The 23,217-nt window shown below is 35.7% G+C and overlaps 1 protein-coding gene across 8 annotated transcripts in view; it reads right to left on the bottom strand.

Annotated features, from left to right (window-relative positions):
- Nbea (neurobeachin) overlaps positions 1–23,217 on the bottom strand; it is a 702,149-nt gene that overhangs the window by 53,930 nt on the left and 625,002 nt on the right. For all 8 annotated transcript variants that reach the window (XM_004854743.3, XM_087199596.1, XM_013075842.3 and 5 more), the window contains one exon: positions 15,079–15,231. In XM_004854743.3, the coding sequence (XP_004854800.1) occupies positions 15,079–15,231 (153 nt within the window). The remainder of the gene's footprint in view (positions 1–15,078; positions 15,232–23,217) is intronic.

Genomic DNA, 23,217 nt, shown 5'->3' with positions numbered 1-23,217 from the left:
ACCAAAAAAAAAAAAAAAAAAAAGATTAACTAGGCTATTCACACACCATTATTTTTCCCTGTAACTTTTATAGTAAGTTATAGATATTTCAGAATAACATGGTTGGTATGTCTATCAATTCATAAATTAATTTGAGAATACTGAGGCAGGAGAATAGGGGGTGGCAGACTGGCTGAAAAAGCATGTACAACCTGCTCTTTACAAAACCCCAGGACACATGCACACAACAATTCCCAGAGGCCTGCACATGGAAGTTCTCACAAGAATTTCAGCAGCTTTTTGACAGGATGGTCTAGACCTGACATCAGCCTGAGGAGTGGGCGATACAAAAAGGGACAGCCCACATTGAGCTCTTTGCCACTATGTTTTCTCCTGCACAGTGGTCCACGCTCATGCTCTACTTCTTTTCCTACTTCTACTTGGCCTAAATTTGCTCTGCAGAGCCTGTTTTTTTTCCTACCTTTGTGCTTGTCTTGACCAATTCTTTGCTCAGGACAGAAAGGACCTAGAAACCACCTCTGGAAGGAGACTCCAGTACCCCCAAACTGGTAACAACACTAATATCAGGTTTTCTCATCCAAGGTTCTGAAATATCTATACAGATCATTTCTTGTGTCTTATATTGAAGTTTAAAAAATTCAAGGTTTCTCCATAAAAATTTAATTGCTTGTGATCCTGGTTAAGTTTATTCTCAGTTCATAAATTTTGATGCCTTTAAAAGTTACATTTTACACTTGGTTACAGATCATGTAGAAAAATGCTATTGTTTTCTATAAGTTGATTTTGTTTCTAGAAAACTTATTATTTATACCTGTAGTTTATATTTTTTATAACATTGTTCTCAACCTTAGCAACTATATATAATAGTAATGATGATATGAACATCCTTGTTTTCCTGATCCTAAAGGGTTAAATTCCACTTTCAAACACACACACACACACACACACACACACACACACACACACATTCAATACACTGATGATACATTGCTTAGAATTTTTATATTGTAGTCATAGATAAAATTGGTCCTTTCTTTTTTCCTCTCTTTAAGTACTTTTGGAATCAAGATCCCATTAGCCTCACAATGAACTGGGTGGCTTTCCATGATTTGGGGGACAACCTGCATAAACAAATGAATTCATTATCTCTTGAAAACTTGACAGAATTCACCTTAAAAATGATATGGGCCTTGGATTTTCTGAAGGAATGGGAAAATTTCTTTAAGTCTCAATTTTGGCATTTTTATATTTTGTTCAGTATTTATCCATTTTATCTCAGTTTTAAAACTTATTAGTTCATGGTTTTCATAGTAACATTTAATTAAACTTGGAAGTATTTATTATATCTGTAAATATTTATTCTAGTTTATATATGGAGCCAACATGGTTAATCAATTGAGAATTTTAGTTAAATAATTTTGTAAAGTTTTTCTTTTTTAGTTATAAAATTAAATGACAAAAAGGAGAGATAGGAAGCTAAACAATGTCTTATAGATTTTCTGTCTTGCTGGTCACTGTGCAGAAAGAAAAAAAAATCCAGTTTAGAACATTTAAAAGTTAAGTATGTTCTAAGTCAAATGCCTGTCTCAGAATTTAATATTTGCTTCCATATAATTAAAGTGTAAAAATCTATCTAAAAACAAAGCCCTAAACCAGGCCTCTTTGCTGTAGTATAAACTGTATTCATCTGTTAGTAAATACATGATACCTTCTTATTCCTTCTTTTCAGAACTGTTTTTTCATGCAGGAATCTACTCTGGACTTTGAAAGAAGATTTTAGTACAACACTATCAGAAAAATATAAAGAAATACTTGATTACTAAGCTAATAGTGTTATAATAGTCTTAATAGCTTTCTTTACCATCTACATGCATATCTAAAAGCAGAAGCAATTGCTTTAAGCCTAGATAAACCAATTCCTAGTCCATAACTCTACCCTGGGGATCTGGAAGGAAGGAAATAAAGAGTGATATTAAAATCAGAGAGAATATCTCTTAGATGGATAGTACTTACCTAATTCTAATTTCCATTTTGTCCCATGGGTATTAGATGGTAGAGAATTTTTGCTCTAATAGGTTTGGGATAAAGCCTCTCGAAATTTACAGAAAAGGAAAATAGGTTACTGAAATTAATGAGAGGAAATAATTTTTATTCCTTAATTCTTTTGTTTTTGTTTGTTTGTTTCTTTGTTTTGAGACAAGGTAGTCCTATGTAGTTCAGGCTGGCCTTGAACTCACTATGATTCTTTTGCCTCAGCCTCCTGAGTGCTGGGATTACAGGTATGCACCACCACGCCCGGCTCTTCCTTGATTCTTTTATTATTTATTATTAAATTCCTATGTCTTCCAAACAACAGCAAAAATAGTTTCCATTCTTTACTCTTATTACCTCAAAAATCCCACTTTTGGTAATGAAAAAATTATTCAGATTTGCATATATTCTAACAGAAAATGAGAAAACCAAAGTCCCACCTCTGTTGTATCTATACCAGCTACTGCTGTCACAACTTCAATTTTTCAATTGTTTTAAATAAAGAAACAACTGTTTCAATGTTTATCTGGGGGAGAGTCTTAGATTATGCCATTATTTGATTGCTGGATATACAATATACAAGATTATTTCTCAACCTTCATTGCCCTCCAATGGGCCAATTCAATAGATTTTGACCACTTTCTCTAATCTGATCCATTGTACTCTGCTGGTGGAGCAGACTTCTGCAGCCATCACACTCACACTGCCACACTCCATTTCACACCTCCCAAGGCTCCTCCTAGGTACACAATTACCATCAGTCCCACTTGACCTGGGCCTTTCAAACTTTGGTCCTCTATCCCCTGCTGTATCTCATGGCTTCCTGATCCACATCCTCGGCTCCAGGAGCACAGAACATCACAGTGCTTGGGCACATAGCCCCTGGTATGACCTCTGAACCTCTGCTGCTCTTTTCCCCATAACCCGAAAACATTTCATTTTCTTGTAATTTCTGAAGTCACGCTTATCCTTGTTATTCAGGCCCAGTGTTTGTTTCCTGAGTTCTCTTGTTCACACTTGTTTTCACTACTGTGAATTTCTTCAATATTGTTCATAAACATCTTCTTGTCACCTAATGAAGTAAGATAATGTGTATAAACTTACTGGTGAAATCAATTTATATAAACTGTAAAGTGCTATATTTTTAAAGGAATTGACTTATTATCAATTAGCACTTCACTGTTTCAAATGTGCAATACTGTGTCCTCAGCTACAGCAAGCTTTGTGAAGATAGCAACCATATCTAATGGCTATTTTGTAATCCCCATCACTATCACTGAAAAGTAACTGTTCAATAAATAATTATAATTAGTTATAATTATAATTAAATAAAACAATATAAAAGATAGGATGGTTATAGAGGAAGAAATAAAAGAAATACTAGGACAACTGAGTGGGTTAAGGGAAGAAGCTCATTCATTCAACAAATACTATCTGTTATGTACCAGACTCTCCTCTGGATTGTAGGATTATGGGATCAAACAAAGGAAATCAAAATTTCTGCCAGAGAGCTGACAATGAAAACCAAGATAATTAGTAAGATATAGAGCAGTGATGGTGAACCTTTTATAGATGAGTGTCCAAACTGCAACCTTAAAGCCACTATTTATCACAAAGTGCCAACACTGCAATTAAATCTGAATACTGAGGTTTTAATTTAGAAAACACAACTCATACATTACATCTTTTGTCTTCAAAGAAAAAGAAATAACATGTGTGTCATAGGTTTGGCACCACTGATATAGAGCATGTCAAAAGGTAATAAATATAAAGGAAAAGGGGAAAGCAAAATGAGAAGTTAAGAAGTATGTCTGGCTGGAGGAGGTGATTTTAATTTATAGCAGGTGGCCAGGGAAGGCTTCCTTGACTTGGTGACAATCAAGATTCCAGTGAGGAGATAAACTGTAAGGACATAGGAGGATAGGGATTCAAATAAGGAAAACATCCATCCATCCATCATCCATCCATCTAACATGGAGCACAAGGAAGTGTTCATGGCCTTGGGAATGCTGTGATACACAAGACACAATCTCTGATCTCAGGAAGAACACCCTATTGAAACATAAAGTGAATAGAATCTAATCTCTCTCCTGCCCAAATAAATGATCACTGAACATATAAATAAGTATTCTACGTCCTCAAAAAGATCTGCCTAGTGGGGGTATATATGTTGGCTTGGCTTTTTCTGCTGCTTAGAATTTTTTTTCAGCATGCCAAGTTGAAAATGGCACTAAATATCACTCTCTCATCCAGCAGAACTTACCGAAATGAAGTGGATCTATCTCTGTTGTACTAGCAACACCCCTGTGCACAATCATGCTACACCCTTTTTCTCCCTCTATAAAAGTAAAGAAATCTGACAGAAAAAGGTAACTGGCAGGAAGCCATAGATGGAGACTATAGGCCAGTGGTGGCAAACCTATGGCAAGCATGGTACTGTGTTTTTCTTTTAAGACAAAAGATGTTAATGCATGAGTTGTGTTTCCACTTTGCGATGTGGGTTTTGGGTTGTAATTTAGGCACTCATCTGTAAAAGGTTTGCTATCACTGCTATAGGCACTAATTTTAATACATACCCAGAGTGGATTAATTTCTTACTACCTTCACTGTTACCCCATCGTCCAGAACACAATCACTTCTAACAGTACCTCCAGACAGATCCCTGTTTCTATCCTATGCCTTGGCCATTCATTTTCAACTCTGCACCTGGAGTAATTCTTTCAAAATATACAATGATGTCACTTCTGCTAAAACACTGTGACGATTCTTTACTTGGGGTAAAAAAGGCAAAGTGCTTATGCTTATGTTGATCTTCAAGTTCTGTGCCATGAGCCTCCAATACCACCCAGGCTTCTACTATAGTGTATGTCACTTGCTCATTTCACATTTGTCATGGGCTTCCTTGCCAAGCATATAGATCTGCCATAGGACCTGTGCTCCAGATGTTCCCTCTGCCAGCAAGGGTGCCTTTCCAAGAGTCACTTGGCTCTCTCCCTCACAGTCTCAGGTCAGATCTCATCTTCACAGGTAGGCAGTCCTAGGCCACTGCCTCCATACTCCTGGTCCCCTTACCTTGCACTACACTTCTTTTTACCATAGCATTGATCACCTTTAAACTCACCAGACTTTTTTTATTTATTGTTTACTGTTTGTTTGTCTTGACTGAAAGTGAGCTTAATGAGGGATCTTTGTTCACTGATATACTGCAAACATGAAAAACAATGCCTGGGCCCTTAATAGTTATTTGTCACATTGAACAACATTAGTGTTCTTTTTAAAGCACACTGTAGCTATTTTTTTTTTAGTAGAATATGTTCCAAATTCAAATTTCTACCTATAATAAGAGATTTTTCTTTATAATACAAAAATTCTGCAAAGGATATGATATGGTAAAAGAAAAACAAACACTAAGACTCAGATTCCTGTGCCTCAGTGCACTGTGAATGCCCTGCAGCTGGATGAAATTATCAGCATACATCCGTGGAGGCCTTTTTTCTAAAACAAATTTAAAAGAGGGTAGATTATGATTGATGAACCCAGCATTAGGGTAATGTTATCAGAGATACTTTCTATTTCTGTTCTTTGTCAGGAGGTCAGATTATAATCATGTTAGAACTGAACACAATGCTTTATTAATGTTTCATGAGTAAGTCAGTCATAATCAACCCAGCTTTCTGTGGATAAATTAAGGCAATTCTTAATGTATAAGTTCAATGCATTTAGAATTTATAAATGTCTACTAAAAATGACTATATCACTTTTCTAGGTTTTCAAATGAGACAAAATTTAAAATTTCACAACTCTTCAAGTGACATAATTCTTGTTACTGTATTTATAAAGCATAAACAAGTAACTAGTTAGGTGTGTTGCTGTCCATAACTTCAGCAACAACAACAACAATATCAACAATGGACTAAAAGAAATGCATCATTTAAAAAATCAAAGTAATATTTAATTTTTTTTAAAGTATGAGAAGGAAATTAGTTGGTAGACAAGTAAAGGCTGCTATCAATCTATCAAATACCTGTTCAATCACCTGCATGGTATAATGAAGCCAAGCATGTAATCAGTGAGATCATCACATTTATAATATTATTTTGTCTTCTTTGCTTTGAATTTCTTAATGACAGTTTGAATGAAGAAAAGAGGGGATGCTCATGGGTACTGAATACTAATCCATACAAAGTGATGAAGGCTTTTCACCACTGTGAATGTCATTTCTTTGGGATATATGACATTTTCATTTTATCCTTAAGGCTCATTACAAAGAGCTATTTTAAAAAACTAAAGATAATCTCAATCCAAATTAAAAATATACTATAGCACATTTTCTTGAAATCTATTTTATAAGAGTAAATCCTACATGAAAAACTAGCCAATATAAAGTTAGAAATTTTTAATGTTACAAAACAATATTTTAAAAAATGAAGGTTACAGTCATAGAATCTATGGAAAATTTAAACACATCTGTTTTTATTAGTGCCTAGGATTTGTATATTATAGAAATCTACACCAGATAAATATTCCTTCAGCAACAAATTAAAAATATGCAGATCACTGGTTAAATTCACTAGTTTTAATATAGATGTCTGACATCATTTCTGCATCTACGATCATTCCCCATCAGTAGGAAGGAAAAACTGACCAAAAGCTAGAGCAGGGTAAACTATGAAAAGGTTCTATGAAGGAGAACTTTAAGCTGGAAGAAAGCAATAAAAGATTGAGAGGAGAAGCTGTAGAGACACAGCCACATTTGATGAGATGTCTTTTCACAGCTCTGCTGTTCAGCATTTCCCAGAGGTAGCACTGTGGGTCTGTCCCTGGGCTCTGATTCTGAAGCAAACAATGGCTGCACAGAGATGGGATCTTGACATACAAGAGAGCTTTCTCTGTTTTCAGAGTTCCTTTAAGGAGCATCCGGAGAAGAAGACAGAAAGAAGAAACACTTGTCAAGCCACCTGTGTCCATATAATCTATTTAACCTGGCCCTGATTCCAGGGGATGCAAAGCAAAGACTGGGAAAATTTAATTTCCCTAAATATGCAGCATTTGTTGTAAAGTCTTCTACTTCATGTAGTAAAGATTTAGTTCACAAGTCTTTCCAGATTCACTAAGATGATAGGAATTTGTTTTTTTCATTTCTTCATAAGTACAATTTGGAATTCATTACTTATAAAAATGTACTATTCATTTCTAAAATGCTTTATGATAATTTCAGAAATAGACAAGCACCTATCTCTAATATTTTAATGGTAAAACTTAATTCTTCTGAATTGCGAGAACAAGTCTTTGAGCAACAGTAACTTCACCAAGCTATATTCAAGGCTCTATTCCTTAAAGACTGCTCAGCAGCACTCCAGCTGGTAAAAAGACAAGATACAATCGACAGGAGGTATACAAACAAAAGTCAGTCCTTGAACTGGTATAAGTACTGGAAGTAAATTAGTACTGGAAGTAAATTATTTGTTATACATAATTTATATTCAACAGAAGTACTCTGAAAAATTAAAAATAAAAATAATTTGTTATTCAAAATTTACATTCAAATGTATTTTACATTTGGTTAAAGTAAGATGGAGAATGTGTTTGAGAATTTAAACTCTCTTTATGGTTTTATACCATTTCTCAGGCTGTTCCTTTCAATGAACAATCTGTTAAAGCTCTCCTTAAATCTCAAATGATATGGAACTGTGAGAATCAGATATCTCAGAAGTTTTCTTAAAACCTACATGATGATCATATGAATAATGAGTCAGGCAGAGTGCCATGGATGATGAACTGAAGTGTAAGTCTGAGTCACAGTGAAGTATTTGGAGGGTACCTATGCCCTGTTTGGCAAATATCAAAAGGTTATATTGCAATGTCCCTTTATAATTTTGTGGTCAGAACATATTGTGGTAGAAACAGTATTATGCTAATCTTGTTTTGGTCTTGGGAATCAATCTATAAAGCCACTTTAATTGAAAATGTAGGTGGAGTTTTAAAGACTATACATGTGAGTTACACTCAGTGTTTAACTGTGATGCCAGGCACAATACATTAGAAAGCATTTGGGTTTAAACCTTATAAGAGCCATTAGCTTTCTGGACTTTGGCCTGCTCATTCAAATAAAAGGCCCATTTCAGATCCTGTGTTTCCAAAGGCTAGAATAACAGTGGATGTCTTTTCTTCCATTTCTAGAGGTCAGGATATGCCCTCCTTTCATACCAGCTGGGCAGAAGGAAATGGAACTTTCTCAGTACTAAGCTAAGCCTTTTCTGGCTGGAAACGTGACCTTATAGGATGAGGCTGGCAGATGACAAAAGTAGAAACGGGGACCACAGATCAAGTCTGAATAGCCACTGTCCTGGACCACACTACTGGCCTAGGGTCACCTACCACTCATCTCTTTTGTTCTGCTCATCCCAAGGAACTGGCTTGTGACCTCCTTCCCTTCTCCTTCCCCCATCTTTCCCTTTTCTTTCCCACTCCATCTCCACTGCTTCTCTGGCCATTACTTATCTCTCCTGGATCTGGAAAATTTTACCTTGCTGGGTTTCAGGTTAATATTTATCTCAGAAGATTCTTTTGGAAGATTAGTAAGAATGATGCACCTGAGGTTCTAGCATAGTGTCTGGCAAAGAATAAACACTCAAAACAAGTCATAGTTCACAAGCACTGTTATTTTATCTTGATCAGCTTTCATACTGGGTGACTCAGGAATACCATATGGGGTAAAGTAACTAGGATTAGGGTATCGGTTCCGGTTTTGCAGCAGTTGTCAGCAGTTAACTTTTGGATTGAGGAAAGTAGAGGAGAAAAATGTCAGCAGCTATGCCAGGAGAGAAGAGTGCCCCAGGCAGCCAGTAGATGGATGTAGGTAGAAAAAGGTGTGAATTGTGTACTACCTATTGTAACATTTCATTTACTAAACAAGGGCAAGGTTTTGTCACTTTATCTTTCAGGATATAATCCCAAATCTGGGATCTACTGGCCAATGGCCAATGAAGCCCCAGTACGAGCTGAAGTCTCTAGTAGAGCTACAAATTTTTTTTTTCCCAGAGCTACAATGTTCACACTTCCTCCAGGGCCTTGCTTAGACCTTAATTGGTCTTTATTCATCATAAAATGGGTTACCTGGTTTTGCAATCTGGAAGGGATATGCAGCAAAATGTAATCAGTATGGCTGAGGGCCCTGAAGGGGAGTTGTGATAACAGCTGACAATCCGAAGAAGAAAACAGAAAAAGAGCGGATACAGAATTCCACCACTTCACAGAATAATAATGGATAATACACTTGATTTTTTTAGAGAATTCAGTTTCACTCTTTGTATAGGTGGCAATAAATTTTATCCATAAGACTGCTCAAAAAAATCTCATATAGAGAACATAGAAACTTTATTTACCTGACAAATTTATTTAGTTGCATTACTACCCTGTATATTACTCAAAACCAAATATTGTAATTTTTCTCCAACTTAGTCAAGAATGTATGATCATCCTTGTTTAGTTTATATTAACACTAATTATTTTTCAGTTTCTCATCAATAATAATTGTTAGCTTTCCCTACATTCAAATAATTCTAGGTGTGATGGTGCCCTGGGGATTTGTTTTTTGAAGTATGATTGTCTTTTCTATTTAAATTATTCCTATGAGCAATAAAATTATTTATTCTGGGAGCATACATATTTCTTAGATGAATGGAGAATACAAAGTTTGTGTCTATAATGACTTACTGTTTTACTAAACTATACCTAAAATGCTTTAACATATAATAAATACATAAAGAAATGTTCAATGTCACTAGTCACTAGAGAAACGTAAATTAAAGTTGTAACAAGATATTACTTCACACCCATTAGAATGGCTGTAATTTTAAAAAAACAGGTAAAAATTAGTGGTGGTGAGGGTATGGAGGAATTGGAACTGTCATACACTGTGGGTGGGAATGTATGATGACACAATCACTTTGTAAAATACTTTGGCAGTTTTTAAAAAAATTAAGACATAAATTTATTATATGAGTCAGCAATCCCATTCCTAGAAGTATACCCTTAAGAAATGAAAACCTACATTCACATAAAAACTTGCATGTGAATGTTCACAGCAATATTAATCATAATAGCCAAGTAGTGGACACAAGTAGGATGTTCACTGACAAATAAATTAACAAAATGTGACATCCCTACAAAGGAATACTACTGCACATAAAGTAAAACAAATTACTGATACATGCTGCAACATGGAAGGATCTCAAAATGCAAGCTAAGTAAAAGATACTGAAGATGAAAAAATTCATATTGCACAATATTTTTATATGAAATGTCCAGCAAAGGCAACTCTATGGAAATAAAAAAGTAAATTAGTGGTTGCTTGGAGCTGGCATTGGGCATGAAATCTTTTTGAGATGATGGAAATTTTCTAAAATTAGGCTGTGGTGATAGTCATATATTTTTGTAAATGTACTAAAAGGCATTTGATTTGTACACCAAAACCAAGTACATTGTGTGCGATAAATAATACATTTAAAAAGCTGTTGAGACTGTTTTGACATCATCTATACGATAGCAAGAAAATGACTGTGTTCCATGTATCAGTACTCTGTTCCTTTTTGTTGCCAGCTGGTGTTCTCTTGTGTAAATGTCTCAGTTTGTTCACTGATTCACTAGGTGAGGAATATTTCTGGTTTTTGATGAAAATGAACACAGCCACTATAAACATTCATCTTCTCATATGAGCATAAATTTTCATTTTGCTTGGGTCAATACTGGGCAACAGGATTGGTAGTTTGTATGGCAAGAAGCTGATGAATTGTTTTCTGCCAGCAGGACATGTGAGTCTCAGTTTCTGTGCACTCTCACTATCAGTGCTTAGAATGTCAGATTTTTCTTTGTTTTTTTTTATTAAGTAATTCTAAGGTGTAATGGTGTCTTATTGAGTTTGATTTAAAGGTCAATTTTGCCGGGAGGTATTTTGAGATAGGTTCTTGCTTTGTAATGCAAACTGGCCTTGAACTCACTATAGCCAAGGCTAAGCTCACAAGCCTCTTGCGTCAGCCTCCTGAGTGCTGGGATTACAGGCATCTGCTACCATGCCCGATTTTTGTGGATCAATTTTTGATGTGACATGTCTTTTAATGTACTTATTTTAATGTACTTATTTTTAATGTACTATATATCATTTTTATTGGAGATTCTTTTGCCTTTGCTTTTTAGAAATTAATTCTGTACATACTGTTTTCCTATTTTTTGCTTTGGAGTCCTCTTCATATGTTTATAGATCCTAGTCTTTTATTAGATATGTAAAAAATGTTTTCCTCAGGCTGTGGCTTGTCTTTTAATTTTCTGAACAGCACTGTTCAAAGAAGAGGAGTTTTAATAAAGTTGAGTTTATGCTTTTTTTTTTTTGGTACCAAGGATCAAACTCGGGTCCTTGTGCTTGTGAGGCAAGTGGCGGAACCACTGAGCTAAATCCCTGGCCCGAGTTTATGCTTTTGTGGTCATATCTAAGACATCTTTGCCTAACCTAGGAACACAAAGACTGTTTCCTATATGTTTCCTTCTAGAATTTTTACGTCTTAAGTTTTACATTTAAGTCTATGATCCATTTAGAGTTTTTTTTTTATATAAAGTGAGGTAAAGACTAAGGTTCCCCACTTTTCTGCATACAGATATGTAACCTTTTCAGCACCATTTGCTGAAGGCCAATTTTTCTTTAAAGCCCCGTTTTGTCATGTTTCTTAGTCAAGTTAATCAATCATCAGAATGGCTGGGAAGACAAAGTAAGCCAGGGGGAAAAAGGATAATAAGAAGGAAGAATGTGAAGTCCAATTCTAGAGTGGATATATTATTTTTCTGTGAACTAATCTGGGACATCTGACCCGTCACCAAGTCCCCTTCTTTCTACTTCTGCACCCTGAGACATCAGTGCAGATGTGCTCATAGCAAGCAATCCTCCCACCTGTTGCCATTGAGGTCATTTACAGAGCAGGCAGCGTCTCCCTACTCCTGTGTTCCTATTTTGAAACAGCATTTTTGCCCATGCCTTCTCTGTTTGCAGCAATAATTAATTTATTATAATTGAATATTACCTAAAACCCTTAATTACTCCTGTTCTGCCTGAGGTCTTCTATTGGCAGCACATGTCTGTGATCCCAGCACTTAGGAAGCTGGGGCAGGAGGATAGGGAGTTCAAGATCATTTTGGACTTCATAGACCAACCTTGTATCCAAAAGGTGGTTGTTGGAAAAATTGAAGGGAACACACTTTCCAATAACTTTTTTCCAATATAAGGAATCTCTACTTAAACCATTTTAATGAAAAACTGATCTTGGGCGGATGCCTGTTGCTGGAAATGCAAAAGGCATGTGTTCCTGTTTTTCACAATAGAATTTTGCTAATTTAACCCTCTTCCAGATATTTAAAGTATGATGTAATGGATGGTATTCATAGGAGGTCACTTCCCCAATTTTTTACAACATAGGTCCTTTCTCTGTATCACAGTAAATCCTTCTCTCATTCTAAGCTTTCTAAACTTTTTAGTTTTTTATATCTATACACTTCATGCAACAGATACTACTGAGAATATGCTCCTAGTAGGAAATGTGGCTTCATCCTGGAACCAGGAAGCAACACAAGCCCTCTATGCATTTTGTCTACATTGCTGCATATTCAGAAGTCTAAAAAATGTCACACACATTTCTTAGTACATAAGCAGTTTGGTTTTCTATAAAAACTAACAAATTAATAATGTGAGATGTTCAGTAGATAATAAAGAAAACTGATTTATTTTTCTGTAATGTCTAAGGCTAGTGAACTTGGAGTCTTTATTTGTGAAGTATCTTCATTAATAGCCTGCATAATGTTAAAAAAAGGAAATATATAAAATTTTCATTGATAGTCATAAGTTGACAATTATAAATCTCAAAGAATTTCATAAAGAAGAGATAAAATCAGATGCAACTGGTATAACAGAAAGGGTATGTTTTGGAGGTTAAATTTTTTTTTCTGTACTTGAATCTGGGCTCTGCCATTTACTAGCTTTATTGTCCTGAGTAAATTATTGAACACTTCTGCTTCTCATGCTTTTTGTCTGTAAAATGGGGATACCTTACAAATGCTTTAAAAAAATCAAGTGTGTACCCTAGTGACTGACTGACACATAAGAACTTCTGTTCAATTGCATGAGTGACAAAAACTGTGGTGCAACAAATTTTGGCTACTTTGCACAAGTGAAGGGGAACATTCATTTTGACTTGCTTGGACAAAGTAGACTATCTGCTGAAAACAATGAGAATACTACTCCAATAGATTTTATTCATTAATTCACCCAGCAAATGTTTACTGACCAAGTACTATGTAACAGGCACAGGCATGGTTTTAGGCTCTGGAGATACAATGGAAAGATGTGGCTGAGAGAAAGTCATAGGTGGTTAGCATCTGGGGTGAATTTGAAGACCTAGTATCTTTACACTGCTATTTTTGTCAACATTCAAGTATGGAAGGATAGGGTGGTAATAGATGACCAGGTCTAACAGTAACTACAGATTTTCACTATAAATTTTTCACATTAAAAATATAAACTGGAGCAATAATCTATTCAAACTGATAGTATGAAATAACTTTATATGCTGTATCTGAAAGTGTCATTTTATAAATTGTGAAATAAGAGGGGAACATACACAAAATTTATGTAATACATGATATTCCTTCAAAGGGTAAAAATTGGATTACAGATTATCTGTATGGTGCTTTTATTACATCAGCAACAACTTTGTAAAATAAAGTATATTAAAGAAAGCTATTTCTTAAGAGACAGGAAATATAGCTCCAAAGTAGAGGGGGAACGTAAGTCACAGTGAAGTCCAGAAAAATGTCACACAATACTGGGGGGAGTAGGAACCACATATTGTATAATTCTGTTTATATAAGATATCCATAGTAGGCAGAGAGATTAAAAGGAGAAAATAGATTCAAAAGAGAAAGTAGAGATAGAAATTAGATGATGGTTGTTCGGGGCTGGTGGGGGATGGGGAAGTTGGGGAAAATAGGGTGAGATGTTATGGGACTGGAGTTTCTTATCGGGTGACAAAAATGGTCTATAATTGATTATGGTGATAGTTGAACAAAACTGTAAACAGGCTAAAATTCAATGATTTTTTTTAAATTTTCAGGGGGTGAATTATATCAAAGCTCTTACAACAAAGAGGATTAAGGGATATGTGAACCCCAATGTGTAGAACTTATTTGGATTCAGATTAAAAATAAATTATAAAAACAAAATAAAATAGATTTATGAGTCAGTTGGAAAACCTTAGGAGTGAGCAAAACAGGGTTAGAGATATATTTCAGGTCATTGATTTTATTGAGCTAATTCCTCAAATGACCAAGAACAATAGTACACTAGAGAGGATGCTTTGTAAAGTGGTTCATTTCCATGTACCATAATCACATTGAGATTAAAATCTCCTTCATGGATAAAAATATATTGAATTATACAAAATTCCCACTTGAAAACATTCTATTTACACATTTCTTACTTGAACATGAAGACATCTGTCACACAGATTAAAAAGAATGTTTACAACATGGATGTTCTCTCACAGTTAAGCATATTAACATAATAAGGTAGCTTATTACCTCAAGCTTAAATTTCCTATATATATAAATATTCTTCAAATGTAATTATTTTCCTGCTTTGAGTATTTTTATGAGAAAAGTATGAAGGTGTACTGTTATAGTAGTAAGAATAAGGAACAGGCTTTAATTTTAAGCACTTCAGAATATGCTGTATTAGTCAACAGATGCTCATCTGATTGCCTTCTCCTAAGGGAGCAAACATAACTGAATTATCACTCCTTGATTAGTCTGCAGGAAAGGAAATCCACTCTACAACAATGAATGCTGTCAGAAGACCAGAAAAATAATGCTTTTGGTCTTTTTTTCTTAAATCTTAACTGTGTATTTATAGATGTCAAGTGGCAATTTGTAATAGTTAAAAATAAAGTAAACCTTTAGAATAATTTAACTTTCTGATGATTGCTCAAGCAAAAATAAAATTTCTCTTACCATCCTGTTGATTCGTACAAAGTCTTCAGGTTTTTTTGCCCAAGGGGGAAGATCAACATCATTTACCACTACTTCATCTTCTCTGATGCCAAAGTGATATCCATTACTGTTGACAAACATCTCTGGCAGGTAGTAGAACTCTGGAATTAGTTCCTGGCAAGTACAAAAATACAGTGTATTAAGTCACTTTATAAAAATCTGTTGAATAAAAGAATTAACTTAGAACTTACTAACTATACATGAAATCAAACACTTTAACAAAAAACAATTCTTTTCTCTATTTAATTTTCTTTAAGTGTCTGGTAGGAGAAGATGAATCATTACTTTTGAACAATTTCCTTGATATTTTGTGTTTGTAATATACAAAATTTATGGGTTGGGGATTTAGCTCAGTGGTTATGCCACCTGCCCTGCAAGCACAAGGACCCGAGTTCAATCCCCAGTACCAAAAAAAAAAAATATATATACAAAATTTAAAATGTTACTCATTTTCAATCTTTCCTTGCCACGATTAAGAGAAATAGTTATATAAACTAGCAATCATTCACAAAATAATTAGTAAAGAAACATATGAAGCTATATTAGGAAGTTCACTTTTTCTGAATATTAGTGAACTATCCATACTTTTAAAAAGTTGTTGCCAACCAGGGATGTAGCTCAGTGGTGCCGCACCTGCCTGGCAATCGCAAGGTCCTGAGTTTGATCTCTGGTTCCACAAAAAAAAAAGTTGTTGCCTACGAGACTAAAACTCACATATTTTCTACTTCCTTTTGAATATACTGGTCATTACAATATTTGATATTTATAGAGAGAATCTAGTTTTATTTTGCAAGTTGACCAATTTAAAATTTTTTTTTTGCAGTGCTGGAGATGAAGCCCAATGCTACAGTCCTAGCCCCAAATAAATTATTTTTATACCTACCACTGAACACAATAAAGAGATGCTATACAACATTATAATCAGTCTTAAATATTTAATGAATGTCACTGGACTATAGATGATCAATAAATTGAATGCAAAGACAACTTGTTTTTCTTAGGTATAGGTATGGAATGGATTCAAGACAAACTTGTGTGTGACATGTAGTATCTACTGTGAGGTTTATGTTACTTTACAATAAATCTGACATAGTAAAAATGAAATTTAAGACCCTAAGTTGTTTTTTATTTTTTTTGGTACCGGGGATCGAACTTGGAACCTTGTGCTTGAGAGGCAGGCGGTGGAACCCCTGGTCCCTGTTTTGTTTTTTCAATTAATTGGGATAAAATATAGAACAAAACAAACCACTATAGCTTTTATGTATACCACCTCTACCATTCCTTTTCAAATGTCAGGACAAGGGGGCCAATAAATTTTTTTTTCTTAAATTCTTTTATTGGTACATTGTAGGTATACAACACAATTACATTTCTCTTTGGGAATTGTACCTTTACATAATGCATCTTGGTTCTTATTTTTTCCCCATTCCTAGCCCTCCCTTCACACCCTCCACCCTTCCCTATTTACAAAGACTTTATTTCCATTTTTTCCATTTCTCATCATTTTTTCCCTTCCCTTCTTTCCTTTCCCCTGCCCCTCCCACTACCCCTACCCCTTTGGACCTCTTCTTCCTATTTTGCATTATCGATTATTCATTCTAATCATTGGTACATTTTAGGTATACAATATAATGACATTCATCATTGGAAATTAGCACCTTTACATAGTCTCTCTTGGTTCTTATTTTTCACTTTTGCCCAGCCCTCCCTTCAACCCCTCCATCCCTCCCTATTTACAAAGATTTTGTATCCATTTTTCCATTTTCTCATATTAATTCCATTTCCTTCTTTCCTTTCCCCTACCCCTCCCATTGAGGCGATACTCTTAAGTGAAATAAATAGGACACACATGTATAAATACTGAATAGTTTCTCTGGTGTGAGAAACTGAAAGTGTTAATAAGGACTAAAATGTATAATAAATTTTATATTATGAAAAGCATAGAACATTTACTTGTGTAATATGATTAACAATCTTGGCATAATACTTGAAATTTTAATTTTACTGTGGTCTTTTCTAGGCATGCATAGAAAAATAAAAATTACCAGATATCCAGGTCTTCAAATAAAATAAATCGGGTCCTTAATTTTCTAGGAAAAGCATACACAAAAGCTTTTCCTTCTTTAGTTCTCCAATAAAACCAACATATGTATTACAGTATAAGTGGGTGTTTTTCTTAGTAATGCTGTGTCAATTTGGTCATAATCCATTTTGATGATAATTTGAACCCTAAGATAATAATATTTACTTTCTCTAACATAAACCAATTTTCTGGATAAACGAAGCTTAGTTTTTTTTTCTAAGTTCTTTTAGTGGTACATTTTAGGTATACAATACGTTTACATTTATTATTGGGTGCTTGTACCTGTACATGATGTATCTTGGTTCTTATTGTTTCCCTATTACCTGTGCGCCCTTCACTCTCTCCACCCTTCCCTATTTACATAAGCTTAGTTTTTTTAAGAATCAGAGTTTTCTTAAGAGAATAACAATAGTCAATACAATACACTGTGTACTGTGATCTTTAAAATAGTTACTAAGAGTACAAGACACAAAACCAAAAAGATTCTTACAAAAAAGAAACAACAGGGCTGGGGATTTAGCTCAATATATTTTTAATGAAATTTTGTTTTATATTTTCATAAAATAAAAAAGCTAAAAAAAGGAAAAAAAAGAATCAAGAGGTTTTTTTGTATTTAAACCATTCAATAGATACCTTTCTAAAATCCACTACATAACTTCCTTGATGTTTACTCATTCTCATACTAAAGGTTTTTAGTTCCAAACACTGTGATGGGTACTTGAAAAACAAAAAATGGACAAGACCTGGCCTTACCATCAAGTAAATCTGAGTCTGGTCTAAGGGGCTGATTATAAAAAAGATGATTATAACGGACACCAATAAGCTGTGGAAGGATGGGGCAGGCACTAGGGGGCAGAAAGGAGGGAGCAGGGACATCTGAATAGATCACAGCTAAGTAGAAGCAGCAGGGGATGTCTCGGAGTACCATCAAGGAGTGTTCAGAAACTGAGTACAGGTGGAGCAAGGGAATATTGGGGGGTGGATCAGGATGGGAGGAAGAGCTAGCCAGAATTATAGAGGACTTGACAATAGAGGAAGTTTCGTAAAAGGCCAGGCTGTTTGGATTGTCTTATTGTCAACTAAAATGTTTAAGAAGAGTTATAGATATGCTCAAATTTGTTTTACAGAAAGATATTAGATAACAAAGGAAAGGGCAGACTGGAGAAAAGGGAAAATGGGTATACATGTGCCTACGGAGAAAGGAAGCCAGCTGCAGCAAGTGAGAACAGAGAAGGGTGTCCATGAGGGTAGAGAGTAAGGGGACACAGGTAGGACTTTGCAGAGGAGGACTTTGTCAAAGAGGTGTGACCTGCAACAGAGCAGCCAGAGTCGGTGAGGAATTGCGGGCGAGTAAATGAAGTTGTGGGCCCAGGCATGTGCAGAAAGTGAGGGAATTAGGTAGCTCACACTGAGAAGCAAATGTGTATTAACAACAAACTATGTACAACATATCAAGACCATAATGAGCAACTGTGGGGGAAAGGAGAATTCCAGTGAAATTAAAGAGTGATGTAAATTTCCAAAGGCCTGAATGTAAGAGAGGAAATGGAGATGAAGCTGAAAGAAAAGCTATACGGTAAATAAACATGCTTGTCTGACGGTGATGGTATGGCTTAGTTGAAGAATAGGATACAGGCTAAAGGGAGCTTTGGGAATATTCTATGAGCAATGATTATAATGAGCTTGATTTCAAGCTGGGTAAACAGGACTGTATTAGTCACCAGTGGTGCAGTCTGCTAAAGCGGTACATCACTGATCAGAAGGTAGAAGTAAAGAATCACTGCTGCTCTTGGGTATTTGTCCACAACTAGAAATATATCATTATTATCTTATGAGTTCAATGTAGTAATATAAAACATCATTTTCTTCTGCTTTTAAATTCACTGCTTGGGAAAACATGGGAAAGTAGTAAAAGGTACAGAGGAGGCAGAGACTACTTCTTTTTGCACATTGCTTACTTTTTGTATTACGTACTCTGAACAACAGTTAACATCCCATAAGGGTCAAAAGGGGGAAAGGCAGGTGAGCTCGTGCCCTTGTTTGGTTTAGAGAGTGATTTATATGTAACAGACTCTCATAAGCCTGGGATTTTCTTTGCGGCCTTTCATCAGTTATTTGTGCTCAGGTCCCATCTCTAACATCAGACTATATAAGCATCCTTGAGGACACAGAAGGAAATAATATCCACATGGATATAGTAACACAGATTAATTTTTGTGTTTTAACAGCCCAGAGTCTCAATTTATCTTTCACCATATTGGCACTCTACTTTTTTCATCTATTTCCCATTCTTCCCTGTAGTACAGGATCATATACAATACATGGTTATTATTAACCTTCTTATCACCATAGCACAATTTCATTGAATGTCGTCAAATTAGATTCACAAAGGCTCAAAAAACATAAAAGTTAATGTCAAAGCATTTTGGCTAAAAGCAAAATTTCAAGCCTATTTTGTGGAGTTTACATTCCCCTGAATCTCTCATAGCTCTTGGTCCTATACTTTGCATGCAGCAGGCGCCCATAAACTCCTGAAAATATCAGATGAAGTTATTTTAATATCACCAGGAATCTTCTGAGAATATGCAGATGATTGGAAGAATGCCTCAAGATAGGAAAAGATCCAATGAAGAACTTCATTAAATAAAAGAAAAAGAATGAAATCTGAACTTTTTGAGAGGAAATTTTGCAGTTTAAAAATGTTATTTTGTTGATTGTAGCCTTGCTTAAAGGGTTCAAAAGTGTTAAAGAGCTCAATTTAAATATAGAGAAAGTTGGTTTTAGGGGCTGAGGACGTAGGTGGGTGATAGTGCGTGCTTAGCATGTGCCCTGGGGTTCAGTTCCCAGTACCCAAAAATATATGAGGCAAAGAAAGCAAGGAAGGAAGGAAGAAGGAAAAAAAAAGTTGGTTTAAAAGTTGCCAGTAGAATTGTTTCCACACTGCCAAAGTGGCAGAAGTAAGACCTATTTTATTTTAATCTGAGTGCTCCAGAAAGAATGGTGCTAAAAACTGTCATCATCAAGGAGAACAAAGGGAGGCTGGGAAAGATCTGCCTGACAGAGATTTAGGGGGAAGAGAACGCCTGTAGAAATACCCAAGGAAGTTCTAACTGGGGCCATTCCCAGGAGGAAGTGGCATTGCCAGGGCCTTTGGGCACCCTTGGGGTAAGGACTGGTTCTGGCTCCATCCTTATCTGGTCAAGTAGGATGTGGTCATAAATCAGGGCGTTAACTAAGATGTTGGTATAAATCCTTAGTCTTGAGGTTTGAAGGGACAAACTCTCTCAGGTTTCTAATAGTAGGAACAGTCACTAAACAGATATATTTTGAGGCAGATATGAAGAAATTTCTGAAGCATAGTTTATTGGCAAGGCTCCAGAGGTTTTAAAACACCAGAGCTATCTGTGACTGAAGCTATGTAAATCTGAAATGCTGAGTTCGGGACATTCTGGCATTTTTCTGAAGAGGATGGAAGAGAGAGTAACATCTCAACAGTCTAGGGAGAAGAAGCTGAAGCAGGAGAGAGTGTGAAATTTTATGCCTCAGTTTTATTGTTTTAAAATACAATTTAAATAGCATTTTTAAATTAAAAGTTAGTATGGAAATGCAGGATATTAGTAGTATACCATTTATAGTTGCATTTATACTGCATAACAGATTTTCAGTTTTCTTAACCTTTTGGGGAAAAAATCAGTTTCTTGATTTGTCAAATGATGATGATAAAAGTAATTAAGTCATAGCATAGATGTAAAGCTTAAAGGGAGTCATATGTATAAAACAATGCTTTTCATAGGTGCATGTAAAATATATCTTAGGTGTTAATCACTATCAATTTATTTTAAGATGCAGAACAAAACTATTACTGCTGAGTTTACCCAGTACCAAAATGGACCTATAATTCAGAATGACAGAGCTGCCACTTTGTGTTGAATGAAAAACTGTTCACATTTTCAAGATTCAGGCATTCTTATCAAATATATTAACTAACATTTTTACCTAGACCAGTCAGATATATTTGTTTTGTTTTGCTTTGTTTTTTTGGTACTGGGGATCAAACTCGGGACCTTGTGCTTGCAAGGCAGGCAGTCAGATATATTTGATAAGTTATTTACACTTCAGATTTTGATTTATATCTCACCGTATAATATATTGAATGGAATGATATAAGCCAAACTGGAACTTATTTTAAAATTGGTACCTTGTTGAATTTTCTCAAAGTCAGCTGTAATAGTCCCTCCTGTCCCACAAGCCCTGTGGCATTTCTGTTTCACCACTCTTACCATAAACAGTTGGAGTCAATTTCCCTTCTCTCTGCGCATAGCCTGCCTTTTCTCACACACTGTATGTGACAAAGTGAGACTTAGGGCTTCTAAAGGAGCTTAATACTTAAGAGGTCTTAGAAGCTCTGTCCTCTTCAAAGCCAGCTGCTACCTAAATAAGATGATCACTTGTAAGGGAGATCACGTGGGAGACAGACAGTCCTAACCAGTCCCTAGCTGTTCTACCACCTTGGATTCTCTGAACCAGTCAAACCCCCAGATTCTGTGTGGTACAGAGATGAGTTTTTCTTGGCTCTCAGCTCTGATTGCCAAGAAATAAATAGTTTTAAACCTGTAAGTTTTGGGATGATCTGTTACATAGTAACAACTAAAATTAGAATCTTCAAGAGAGGTACTGAAGAAATAAAAACTTAAAAGCAGCAGGCAGGGACTGGAGGGGTGCCAAGTAGACTGTTGGGTGGGGTCAGGAGATTAGTAAGGAAACAGGAGACAAGAGACCCAGGCTACATGGTCAGCAAAATTAACAAGGCTATCTCCTGCAGCAATTTTAGACAGAAAAAGAATCTAATGAACTTGTGTTTCTGGCTAAGGAAATTTCCAGGCAGAATGCTGAAAGTGATCAGTGGTTTCTTTTAATGGTATATAGATAAGGTATAGCAAGACAGAGAGGAGACAAACAGAAAACTTTTTTTTTTTTTGAAGTCATATTTTAAGAAATATAAGGGCCTAGGACACTTTGTTCAGGTGGCAAAAAATTCTCAAAATAAGGTACAAATTCAGGATGAAGGTCAATTCCAGGGTGCCACAAAAAAAATATAGCTATAAAGCAATGGTTACAAAACCCCTTTATAAGAGAATAGTGCTAGGTTTGTAGTTCCAGCCTTCAGGAGGCTGAGGCACAAGGATTGCCATGAGTTTGAGGCCATCCTGGGCTACATAGTGAGTTCAAGGCCTGCCTGAACTGCATAGTGAGACCTTGTCTTAAAAAAAAATGAGAGAGTGAGAGAGCGAGAGAATGAGAGAGAGAAAGAGAGAGAGAGAGAAAGAATAGCAAAATCCTAAGGTAAGGTAACTTTTGTGTGTGTGTGTGGGACAGGGTGTTATTATGTAGTCTAAGCTGGCCTTGAACTTGCTATATAGCCAAGGCTGGCCTCCATCTCATGATCCTTTTGCTTCAACTGCCTAAGTGCTGGGGATTACATGTATGCATTACCACTACCACATCCTAAAAGGTAGTGTTTCATAGCCCAGCACAGCACACAAAGGGATTCTAAGAATATTAAGCAACATCCTAATTTACAGCCTAAAGCAGAGAACATCTCAAAAGAATTTATATGTGGTTTGTTTGGTCTAATGGTGAATTATATTTGATATACAGAAAGGTCACACATTTTTATAGCCACTCAGCCAACTTGGGCAAAAATAGTGTGGGTACAACTCTAAGGTCAGGAAGCAAAAGAGCAAAGCCTAGGTACAAGGGTATAGAATTGAGAATCACAGAGAACAATGCTTAGGGGAACTATGTGCACATAGCAGAACTGGGTCTAAATCCCTGCCTCTGAAGTCCAAGAAACTGGTCATGAAGGCCTGGCTGGATTTCAGAATTGCTGTGAATCAAAAACTGCTAGGTACCGTCTACATTCTTCCCTGTTTGAATGGTGGCCTATTGAGGTTTACCCCTCCTGTCTTACCACAGTGTGCTGAGTGTAGATGGGACGGGTAACTTGTCTTTTTAGT

This window comes from Heterocephalus glaber, unplaced genomic scaffold, assembly GCF_053883595.1.
Source record: "Heterocephalus glaber isolate CG9 unplaced genomic scaffold, H.glaber_assembly_v1.0 deba00001720, whole genome shotgun sequence".
NCBI lineage: Eukaryota > Metazoa > Chordata > Mammalia > Rodentia > Bathyergidae > Heterocephalus > Heterocephalus glaber.
The sequence above is the reverse complement of the archived record's forward strand: the minus strand, read 5'-3'. Positions and strand labels throughout refer to the sequence as shown.